Source organism: Dendrobium catenatum, unplaced genomic scaffold (assembly GCF_001605985.2).
Source record: "Dendrobium catenatum unplaced genomic scaffold, ASM160598v2 original_scaffold_254917, whole genome shotgun sequence".
Lineage (NCBI taxonomy): Eukaryota > Viridiplantae > Streptophyta > Magnoliopsida > Asparagales > Orchidaceae > Dendrobium > Dendrobium catenatum.
The window spans coordinates 673,988-684,636 of NW_021573316.1; the positions used below are offsets into that span (position 1 = coordinate 673,988).

Sequence of the window (10,649 nt, forward strand, 5' to 3'; positions counted from 1 at the left end):
TTGGTATTTTGAAATTTAGTTACTTTTATCAATATTAAATAATGGTTGATAAGATTTGTAAATTTATTTCTAAAAATTTGAAACAATCATATGTACTAAATTTAAGGCTCACAAAATTTTCCAAATAAAAATTACCGGGCATTAATACGGTTACCTAGCAAACTAGCCCTAAGCGGGGAAACATGAATTAAAATCCGACGGTCCACGACCGGCCGAGCGGAGTCCGGCTACCGCAATTCCCGCAATCAGCCACCCCAGCAATTATCCGTCTTTTTCTGTCGTCCTTTCTGACAGGTCACGCTACTATTTTTTTTGGGACATTTAGGCCATTTAAGGCAAACTCACACACACAACGCATACACAGAGACTCGAACCTTAGACCTCTTAGTTGGAAGCCTTAGCTTTCAACCAATAGGCCAAAGAGAGTTGTGTGTCACGCTACTACTCTTTTCTGAAGAAATACCTGAAAAAGGAGCGTCGTACTCGTGGCTTAAATAATTTTTGCATTATTCTCAATAACCACGCCAGCTCAGTCTTCAATGTTCTGTGGCAGCGCTCTAAAATTTCTCGGGAGTAGCATGGGACAGTAATGTACTAATGTGTGAGTAAAAAGGAGCGTTTTTTGTATTCTACTGCAACACTTCATTGAAATATTAGTGGCATCTTTTAGTCTATAAGCTAGGAAGTTTTGTGGCAGGGAGAAAGATGAGACGAGGGAGAAGGAAGGAGAAGGAAATGATGCGGCTATGGGTTTTGCCGGTCTGCATTTGGTTTTGGACTCTGGTCTTGGCTAATGGCTTCACCGACCCAGCGGATGGTGAGACCATCAAGAGCTTTGCATCTTCTTGCTTGTTATCATCTTTTTTTCTTTTGATTTATTGATCCTGTTAGAGAAGTATGAAGCCTGGTTTTAAACTGGAATGCCACATGCATCTTCATTGTTCTTTGTGGGTTTTTTTTATGATTTCCCTTTCTGCTTGGTTTTGCTCTCCAAGCTACTCGGAACTGGTTGGCTTCTTATTTCGAGCAAGAAGATTTGCATGAATGTTTGACTTTTCCTAATAAGGGTTGATTTTTAGTGGAAAAAGAATGACATGTTTGTTCATTAGTATAGTAGGTTATGATTTTTCCCAAAAAGAAAGTAAAGCCTATAAGCTTGAAACGTTTTCTTTAAAACCAGAGGGAGCACACATATGTTGCTTAGTGCTTTTATTCATCATTAACAATAAAATAATTTTCCGTGGGCAGTATCGGCTCTCAATGCCTTGTATGTTAGCATGAATTCGGCTCCTCAACTTACTGGCTGGACTGCAAATGGTGGTGATCCCTGTGGGCAGGTCTGGAAAGGGATTACATGCTCGGGTACAGCAGTTACAGAAATGTGAGCGATATTTGTTAATTAAGCTATAAGATCAGTATGAGAAAATTTTTGTTTGATTTGATTTTGATATTTCTTATATGGATTACCTTCTTCATCATACCAGCAAACTACCAGGCATGCAAATTTCTGGGGCGTTGGGCTACTCGTTGAACACTATGATCTCATTGATAGAGCTGTGTGTATTTTTCCACTCCAGTATTCTGTACCAGAACTTGCTATTTTAATCTTCTTTGTTTAATTCTTATGTTGATCGTTTGATATGGTGAATTTCGTAAAGTGATGTGAGCAATAATAATCTTGGTGGTGGAGGCCTGATACCATATGATCTTCCTCCAAATTTGCAGAGACTGTAAGTGAAATTGCTGCTGTTGTTCTCTACAGATTACTGTTCTTCTGAGCCTGATATACTAATGTATATTTTGCTGTAAAAACCTGCAGAAGCCTTTCTGGTAATACATTTAATGGAGGGATCCCCTATTCTATTTCCCTCATGGTTTCTCTTAAGTATTTGTAAGCAGTCTTAGCTAGTACATGATGCCTCATTTTTTCGTCCCTTTTTTTAGCAAAACTAACCAAGCAATGCTATTGGCAATCTTTTTGTATAGAGAACTTAATCACAATCAACTACATGGAAGTTTGGATGACATGTTTGTTAAACTTTCCAACCTCACCACACTGTAAGTTTTCACATGATGATTGTATCAATATTTAATACGCAGCTAGACGCGAAGCGCAAGGTGTAAATGCTTAGTTACCTCTACTACTGCTAGTAGGCCTACTTGCAGGAAAATCAGATCTTTATACCAAATAATAGCTAGCCTTAGAATAGTCATCTTCCAAATTAGAACCTTTCTCAATTTTCCTCAGTAATCTTCAGTTCAAATTTTTTTTGTAGTTTTAGGCTTCGTTTGGGACGGCTTTCTTACTGCTTCTTCAAGCGGCTTTTTAATACAAAAATTAAAATTTTTGTTCTACAAAGTTGCTTTAAGAAGCGGCAAGAAAGCCGTCCCAAACGAGGCCTTAATCTTGTTATTTTTGTGGCATGTAGTTTGCAAGATAAAACAATGAATGTATTTTTTCAGTATGTGTATATATGTTTATCTAAATATAAGTATGTATGTAGTTTCAAGTGCTTGAGAGATGATCGTGCATGTTGTCAGGGACCTGTCATTTAATTCATTCACGGGTGGTCTTCCAGAGAGTTTTAGCAATCTATCAAGTTTAAAGATCTTGTAAGGCAGATGGACTAAATCTTATATCTTGATTTTATATTTTGTATGAAACTCATATCAACTAATCTTTGGTCACCCTGCAGACATGTACAAAACAACCAGTTTACAGGTACCATAGATGTCATTGCCAATGTTCACCTCGAAGATCTGTGAGTGAACAGTTTCAACTTCATGCAAGGAACAGTATCTTTCATAATTTTGATTTAAATTATCCACATATGGCTTCTAATATTTTGCCTCCACTCTCTTAGAAATGTTGCTAATAATCATTTCTCCGGATGGATTCCTGACCAGCTGAAGGGCATTAACAGTCTTCAGTGAGTACTCGTTGAGGAGAAAACCATTCATTCTGTATCTGCTATACTAGAGAAATGGCTTTGTTAATTTGTTTCTACAGGATCTATGGTAACTCATGGAGTGCGGGGCCTGCACCTCCACCGCCACCTTATACACCTCCACCATCCCGGCGAACTCACCCTGGCCAAAGATCTGGTGGTGGTAACAGCCTACCTGATGGTGTTACTTATGGGAAAAGTTCAGGTTTAGGAGGTGGGTTCATAGCAGCAATTGTTGTAGTTATTTTAATTATTGGTGCAATGATGGCCTTCTTCTTGGTGAAGAGAAAAACTAGAAATTCTTCAAGTGAAGAGAAGATTGAACTGGAGCGCAGTTATGCTCTCCCATCTAAAGAAGTCAAACGTAAGCCATTTGTGTTAACTTTTTTTTAATTTCCTGCTCAGATTTATGGATTGTTTAACTTTTACAAGATCATGTTTTAATTTTCATTCAATGAATTTTATGTTACAGAGATGATACCCAACCACCCATCCGAGTCAATAAATGCAGAAATATTGCACTCAGCTGATCCAATTTACCTTAAACCTCCTCCAATTGCGCAGAAAAAGTCATTTGATAGTGATGATGATCTCTCCAACCAGTCTACCAAGAAGAAAGCAATTGTTGCTCCCATTAAAGCTTTGTCTTACTCAGTAGCAGACCTACAGATTGCCACAGGAAGCTTTAGCATTGACAACCTAATTGGCGAGGGGTCTATTGGACGTGTCTATCGAGCACAAGTAAATGATGGAAAGGTATGGACTATTTTTTCTTTATTTAGTATATTTCAATACATTTTCTTATTCTGGCAAGTTATTTGTTCAGTGAAGATGAGCAGTTATGCCATTTGTCTGCATCCCATAAAATTTGCACTCATGGATATGCAGGGGCGGAACCAGCCTTAAGATTACTATAATAAAGAGTAAAAAAAAGATGTAAAGGGATAAATTACCTAAAAATTCATATAATAAGCAAATTTTTAATTTTTTTAGGGGGGGCAATTGCTCCCCTAGGCACTTAATGGTTCCGCCCATGTGGATATGGATATCTTTACTTAAACAAAATGAAAAGAAGAATACAATATAGAGCCATCAAGAAATGGACTTTACATCGCAAAGGACCGCATATTAGTCCCCAAATTTTTTTGAAGGATCAAAATTGTCCTCAACTATATATAAAAGTATCAATTTGACCTCTTGGCTCTCTTTAAATAGGGATCAAATTAGAAATTTTGTGAGATCGTTTAGGTTCCTACTTGAAAAATTAAGGGATTAAAGTGAGACTTTTAAATAGTCGGGAATCATTTTGATCCTTTGTAAAGATTCAGGGGACCATTCTATTCGTTATCTCAATTTACACGAATGCAACTTATTGCAATATCAGCTAGCAGTGACATTTTGTGAAAGAAGAATGACATTTTAATGTTTTGAAATAGTTGTAACTTTCAATTTGTTGTCTGTTCTTTAAGGTTCTAGCTGTGAAGAAGATTAACTCATCAGCTCTGCCCAGCCAATCCTCTGATGAATTCTTGGAGGTGGTTTCAATTATTTCACGATTACACCATCCTAATGTGACAGAGTTGGTAGGTTATTGTTCTGAGCATGGACAACACTTGCTGATATATGAATTCCACAAGAATGGCTCTCTACATGATGTCCTTCACCACTTGGATGAATATAGCAATCCACTGAGTTGGGCAAACCGTGTTAAAATTGCTCTTGGTACTGCACGTGCATTGGAGTAAGTTAGATTTTCTGTTTTTTGAAACATAGTTAGATGTTTCTACATACCTTCCCTCACCTTATATTATTTAATTGCTTTACAATTCAAAATAGATAATACATTAAATGATATTTTATCACTATATTTCCTATTCACAAACAACAAGGTTTAACGTACACTGATAGGAAATACTTGAGTTCGCAAGTAACCCTAACAGGAAATATTTGAGTTCACAAGCAACTCTAACAAACAGCGAGAAAACTTCAAGATCTCCAATGAAAACAATAAAAAATAGTAGATTGTATTATAGAAAATAAAACTAAACAATCGATCCTCAATTCGAGAGGAGGATCGTTCTCTCCCAATCTCTAGATGATAAATCTAGAGCCCAAAGCCGCCAAGAGAACTCCAAGAGAAACAATAATCAAAACATAAACCCTAACCTTGCCTTCTCATGCTTTTAAATACCCCACCTCCTAATAAAAGCATCCTAATATAAAATAAATTTAAATTAGCCTCCTCATGCATAAACCACCCTCTCTCTCTCTCTCATTGCCGCCCAAAAGAGGGTCCCACTTGTTTAGGCAGTGGCCTCTAAAGGAGGCGGCTTAGCCTGCCTCCTATATGTCTGAACCGGCCCCTCCTGGGCCGGTTTGGGCTATACTGTATCATACACATGTTCAATAATTTTAGTATATATGAGACTCGTTTTTTTTTTCCGTAATGTTCATTAAATCAATTCTCATGATGCTCAAAAATATGCCTTCTCAAGATCAATCAAAATTATAGGGAGATTTGCCTTGCTCTTTATATTTTCCCATTAGTTATCTTAACAGAAAATCGCTCTCATAGTAATTTTTTTCCACATAAAATCATTAAGTCTATGTTTTATTATGACTCTACTGGGTTGACCCGAACCCGACCCGTAACCCGAAATTGACAGGTCTAGTTTCGTTGTATGATTCATATGTTTGGTTCATCTATAATCAAACACAAATTTGAATGTCTCCTTTGTCCTTAAATAGTGGCTCCAAAATGTTTTTTTTTTCTAATCATTCGATATCCTCTGATACTTCAAAGTTCTCCCCTAACTTAATTTTATGGTTCATACATTTCATGCCTTTATGGTCAGCATAATTATGAATTATCTTTTGTTGAACTTCTCTTTTGTTAACCAATTTAAAATCCTATTTAAAAGATTTGTTAACCAAACTATTATAGTCAGCATAATTATTATCTATGCCCATAATCTAAAAGTAAGTGAAATAACTTTAATTAAGAAACCATTGGCTATTATTAATTATATTAATTAATAACAGTTAATATAAAAAATAAAGGAATATAATTAGCTTTAAATCACTTATATCAGATGCAATTAGCTTGATGAGATGATTTATATTATTATTTAAGAGGCTACAATATGCTCTGCATAAAGATGAATGCAATGATACCTCACTATTTTGCCTAAATTAGTTTTTCATGCTTGAGATGATTTCAGGTACCTGCATGAAGTTTGCTCACCGTCAATTCTCCATAAAAATCTTAAATCAGCCAATGTTTTACTTGATGGGGAGCTTAATCCTCACCTTTCAGATTGTGGATTGTCAAGTATTGTCCCTACTTTGGAATATCAGGTAACTTGGGACCTTTGTTCATTGTTTCACTAAAAAATATTTTGAATTCATTTTTCAAATTTTTTATTTAAACATACATAACCTTGGAATTTCCCTTGAACTTTGTGGATTAATTCTTATGGTAAATGTTGCTTAAGGAATTAATAGTTGCATGCTGCTACTATTCATTTTGGCCTGCATTTTTACATTATCGAATTATGGGCATGATCTCCATATGTTTTTATTAATTTTGAGAAAACTACTACAACAACAACAACATCAAGTCTTTGTCAACTACGTGGGTCAACTACATGAATCCTTTTTCTCCAGTGTGTTCTGTTAAAAGTCAAATTCTTGTTTAAATCTACTAAGGAAAGATCATTTCTAATATTCTCTAACCAAGTCTTTTTAGGTCTACCTCTATCTTTCTTAACATAAGTTAAATCTAATACCTCCACTTTTCTAATCGGGCCATCTGAAGGCCGCCGTTTTATATGACCAAACAAGCTAAGGTTACTCTCTCTAATCTTATCTTCCACTGGAGTTACTCCAACTTTTCACAAATATGCTCATTTCATATCGTATCTCTAAGAGTAAAGCCACTCATCCACACGAGCATCCTCATCTCTACAATACTTAACTTAGCATTATGCTTCTCTTTTAATGGCCAACATTAGACACCATAAAGCATTGTAGGTCTCACCACCGTCTTATAAAATTTTCCCTTAATTTGAGGGGGACTTTTCTATCACACAACAAGCCCGATGCATTTCTCCACTTCGACCATCCAACTTGAATTTTGCTAATAATATCCTCATATATTTCACCATCACTCTGAACAATAGATCCAAGATATCTAAAACGGGTACTCTTATTAATGACTTGATCACCCAAAGTCACAATCCCCTCACTAAGTCTATTACTACTAAAATTACACTACATATATACAGTTTTATATCTACTCAAACGAAAACCTTTAAACTCTAAGGTTGACCTCCATAATTCAAGTTTATCTTCAATTCCCTCTCTAGTCTTATCAACAAGAAGACTCGTGATTTAAAATCATTAGAATTTTGGTTGAGCATTAAGTAAAAATATGTGTGTGAAATGCTTGTAAATTATTAAAGAAATGAATGATAGAGCTTTGACTAGTACTAAAAATAGTTGCACTATGATAAAAAAACTTCCAATTTTAATTTCTAATTTATAGAGCCACATCAAGGAGCGACAATTGTATATCTTATTTGTATTGATTATGGATTATATTAAAAGTGAGGTGTCTTAGATATATGTTTTTTTCACAAAAAACTTTATGTGAATAGAAGATTTTTGTGGATTTTAGATTTTATATATAGATGTGCCATTTGGTTTAGGTCTTGTCAACTCCAATCTTGCAAAGAAGAGGATCAAATTTGAAATGTTGGTCTTCCGACCCTACCTTAAGACAAAGTTGCCTGGTCAATACCATCATGCATAATGTTGATAAATTTTAATTTGAAAGGGAGACTTTACAAAAATTTCAAGTGATTACATGTTTTTCAAAAAATAGTTGTATGATACTTGAGAGAATTAAATTGAAGTTTCACTTATTTTTGGTCCGCGCAACATTCTTAGACGTTAAGCTCAAGCATTTAACACATTCATTCGAGCACATACACATATAATCATTTTAGGTGAACGAGTATGTTTTGCACACTTTTTGATGCATTTGCAAAGCTTATTTGCACATTTTATGATGCATTTGTATATTTACATGATCTTCAATGTGCTTGCATGCTCATCGATACATATACATGTCTTGTCTATGCATTTGCACAATGCACTTCGAAAACGTGTAACTTTTTTTTTTTTAATAATAGTAGTTGTAGTAATAATGATAATAATAACCAAATTCAATTAGTTAAGTGAAGAAACTAGTTACTATTTCATGTAATAACCAAGTTTGATTGAATTTGTGAAATTAGTAATTAGATTGTAATATTGGCAGTATTGACCTCCTCACCAATTGTGCAGGCACTTGATCACAGTATGGCTTCTGGATATAGTGCTCCGGAGGTGGCTATGTCTGGCCAATATACTCTGAAAAGTGATGTGTACAGCTTTGGAGTGATAATGCTTGAGCTCATGACTGGTCGAAAGCCTTTTGACAGCTCGAGACAAAGATTAGAACAATCATTGGCACGATGGGCAGCTCCACAGCTCCATGACATTGATGCACTGGACAAGATGGTTGACCCATCCCTAGAGGGACTTTATCCTGCAAAAGCGCTCTCTAGGTTTGCTGATGTAATTGCTCTTTGTGTTCAGGTGCGAATGATGCATAATTTACATCTTCTGCTCTTTCCTTTGATGTTTCAGACAAGTTTATCAACAATCTAAACCGTTTACTTCTTTGCTATTTTGAAATTGATATCAATATATGGTCAACTTATTCTCCTATGTCTCAGGCTTTATAACAATCATATATTTATGAAGTCTGCACCCTCTTTAGGGGTTGTCGTGTCTTGGAATATGTCCTGCTGGACGCTTAAGACCATTAAACGCTTTGATGATGTGATGATCTTTTGTATTTTCTAAATTTTTTTTGGACACTTCTTCTATGTCCATTGGGCAAGACACTGCCACATGTTTGACATTATGACTGCATTGGACACATTTTGTGCCACTTTAACTTGATTGTGAAACTTTTTTTTTTTTAGCTTATCTCATCCTCATTTTTTTTCCTCATAATCTCGCTCTATTATTAATTTATTATCTTTGCAGCTCAACATTTTCTACTTCTAACTTTTTTGGTTCATCCCAACATTACCCACTTGTCCGACTGTTGCTAAGCACTTTTTGGTTATCAAACGGACCTCCCCATATGGTAATCTTAATGTTTACCCTCTTTTGCAATCAGTTTCTCTACAGCACCTGCTGCTCTAGCTAATTGTCCATCCTTTCCAAATGTGATTTCTATGTTATGTATGGTTATGGGTTACGGATACTTGTGGGTATTTTAGAAGAGGTTTCTATCAATTTATCCTGTGTGATTCCTGTTGAATCCTATACTCGGGGGGTGCGCGCAGGGCGGACGATTTCCAAACGGACTCCTATAGAGAAGATCGCCAAGATTTCGTGATCCGCTGCCGATTCCAACAGCTCGGACTCGGATCGTGAGGATCGCCGGAATACTTTGTATCAATAGATAATATACTTGTCAATATTGATTAGATTTGAAATCATTTATGGAATTGCTCAATAGGATTTCTCGAATCCTCCTTTCCCAAAAGGAAGAACGTGAAATTCTTTTTTCCTTTCCGCAGGGACCGGGAGATTGGATTATTAAAAATAAACATGCATATCATAAATCATGTGCCCCATGCCATTTTATGCATATCATATCTTTTTGCAAACTTATTTTCTTATGGCCTATTTGTTTGCTAGCATATTGATTCATAAACATGCTTCAGAGAACGATAGAGTTTGTTTGATTCAATTTGTTCCTAAGTTTTTAAATCCAAAAATCTATCAAATGTAGAGATTTCATTTTGCACAAAATAATTTGAATCTAACTCTTTTGCAGTCGGAGCCAGAATTCAGGCCGCCCATGTCGGAGGTTGTCCAAGCTTTAGTGCGCCTGGTGCAGAGGTCGAACATGAGCAAGAGAACATTTAGCAAAGAGAGATTTGACGCAGCGGGAAGATATTATGATGATGCACTATTTCCACAATAGATTTCCTTTATTCTGATTGTTGTGCTTATTTGCTTCTGTATATAGGATTAAGCTTTCGAGCTGTTCAAGATGGCAACATTAATGCACTCCTTTTATGTTGCTACTACGTTCATTTAACACTACTGAGCTGCTGTTATTTTTTTCTCTATACTTTGCTTTGTTGTTTGATATAATCGCTTAGGCCTGGTAAGGAAATTATTTCCCTTGTTAAAATAGTATTAATAAATTGGGTTGGGGGTTGGGTTCGGGTGCTTTGTATTTGAATTTTTTTTTATGTACTTGAGCATCTCGGGTTGTATTCCGGAATGCTCTAGTGCTGTGTTAGAATTAGTGTAAAGGTGGCACAAAAGATGAGCTCTTGAAGTGTCAAAATCGGAGGGGAAAATTTCTCGTCAGCAATAAAAATTGAGGATGAAGATTTGAGTATTAGAATGTTCACTATCTAATTGGTCCTTAGAGAACTTGGTAGTCACAAGTGGGTGTTTGCTTAAGGTCTAAGTGAAGAATATAGCAAGGGTCTTTGTTATAATCATATATCCATATTTTTAACTTAAATTTTAAGCAGCTATTGTACTCAACATACATCCATATGGGGAGGGATTGCTATTAAAGTTTTGTTTAGTATATGTTTTTTACTATTTTATATATAT

General features: G+C 35.7%; 1 protein-coding gene across 1 annotated transcript; it reads left to right on the forward strand.

Moving 5' to 3' along the window:
* Positions 1 to 440: 440 nt before the first annotated feature.
* Positions 441 to 10,121, forward strand: LOC110103510 (protein STRUBBELIG-RECEPTOR FAMILY 6). Its single transcript, XM_020832255.2, has 16 exons — positions 441 to 601; positions 698 to 817; positions 1,249 to 1,381; positions 1,485 to 1,556; positions 1,659 to 1,730; positions 1,820 to 1,891; positions 1,987 to 2,058; positions 2,542 to 2,613; positions 2,697 to 2,762; positions 2,865 to 2,930; positions 3,011 to 3,312; positions 3,421 to 3,704; positions 4,418 to 4,689; positions 6,170 to 6,305; positions 8,298 to 8,591; positions 9,850 to 10,121. The coding sequence occupies exons 1-16, from the start codon at positions 598 to 600 to the stop codon at positions 9,997 to 9,999; spliced, it is 2,187 nt and encodes a 728-aa protein (XP_020687914.1). The 5' UTR covers positions 441 to 597; the 3' UTR covers positions 10,000 to 10,121.
* Positions 10,122 to 10,649: the final 528 nt, after the last annotated feature.

Bases quoted from the DNA above. Each gene is read 5' to 3' on its own strand.
- LOC110103510 (XM_020832255.2), top strand. The intron at 3,705-4,417 runs GTATGGACTATT...CTGTTCTTTAAG, and splicing joins CACAAGTAAATGATGGAAAG to GTTCTAGCTGTGAAGAAGAT. The intron at 6,306-8,297 runs GTAACTTGGGAC...CCAATTGTGCAG, and splicing joins TCCCTACTTTGGAATATCAG to GCACTTGATCACAGTATGGC.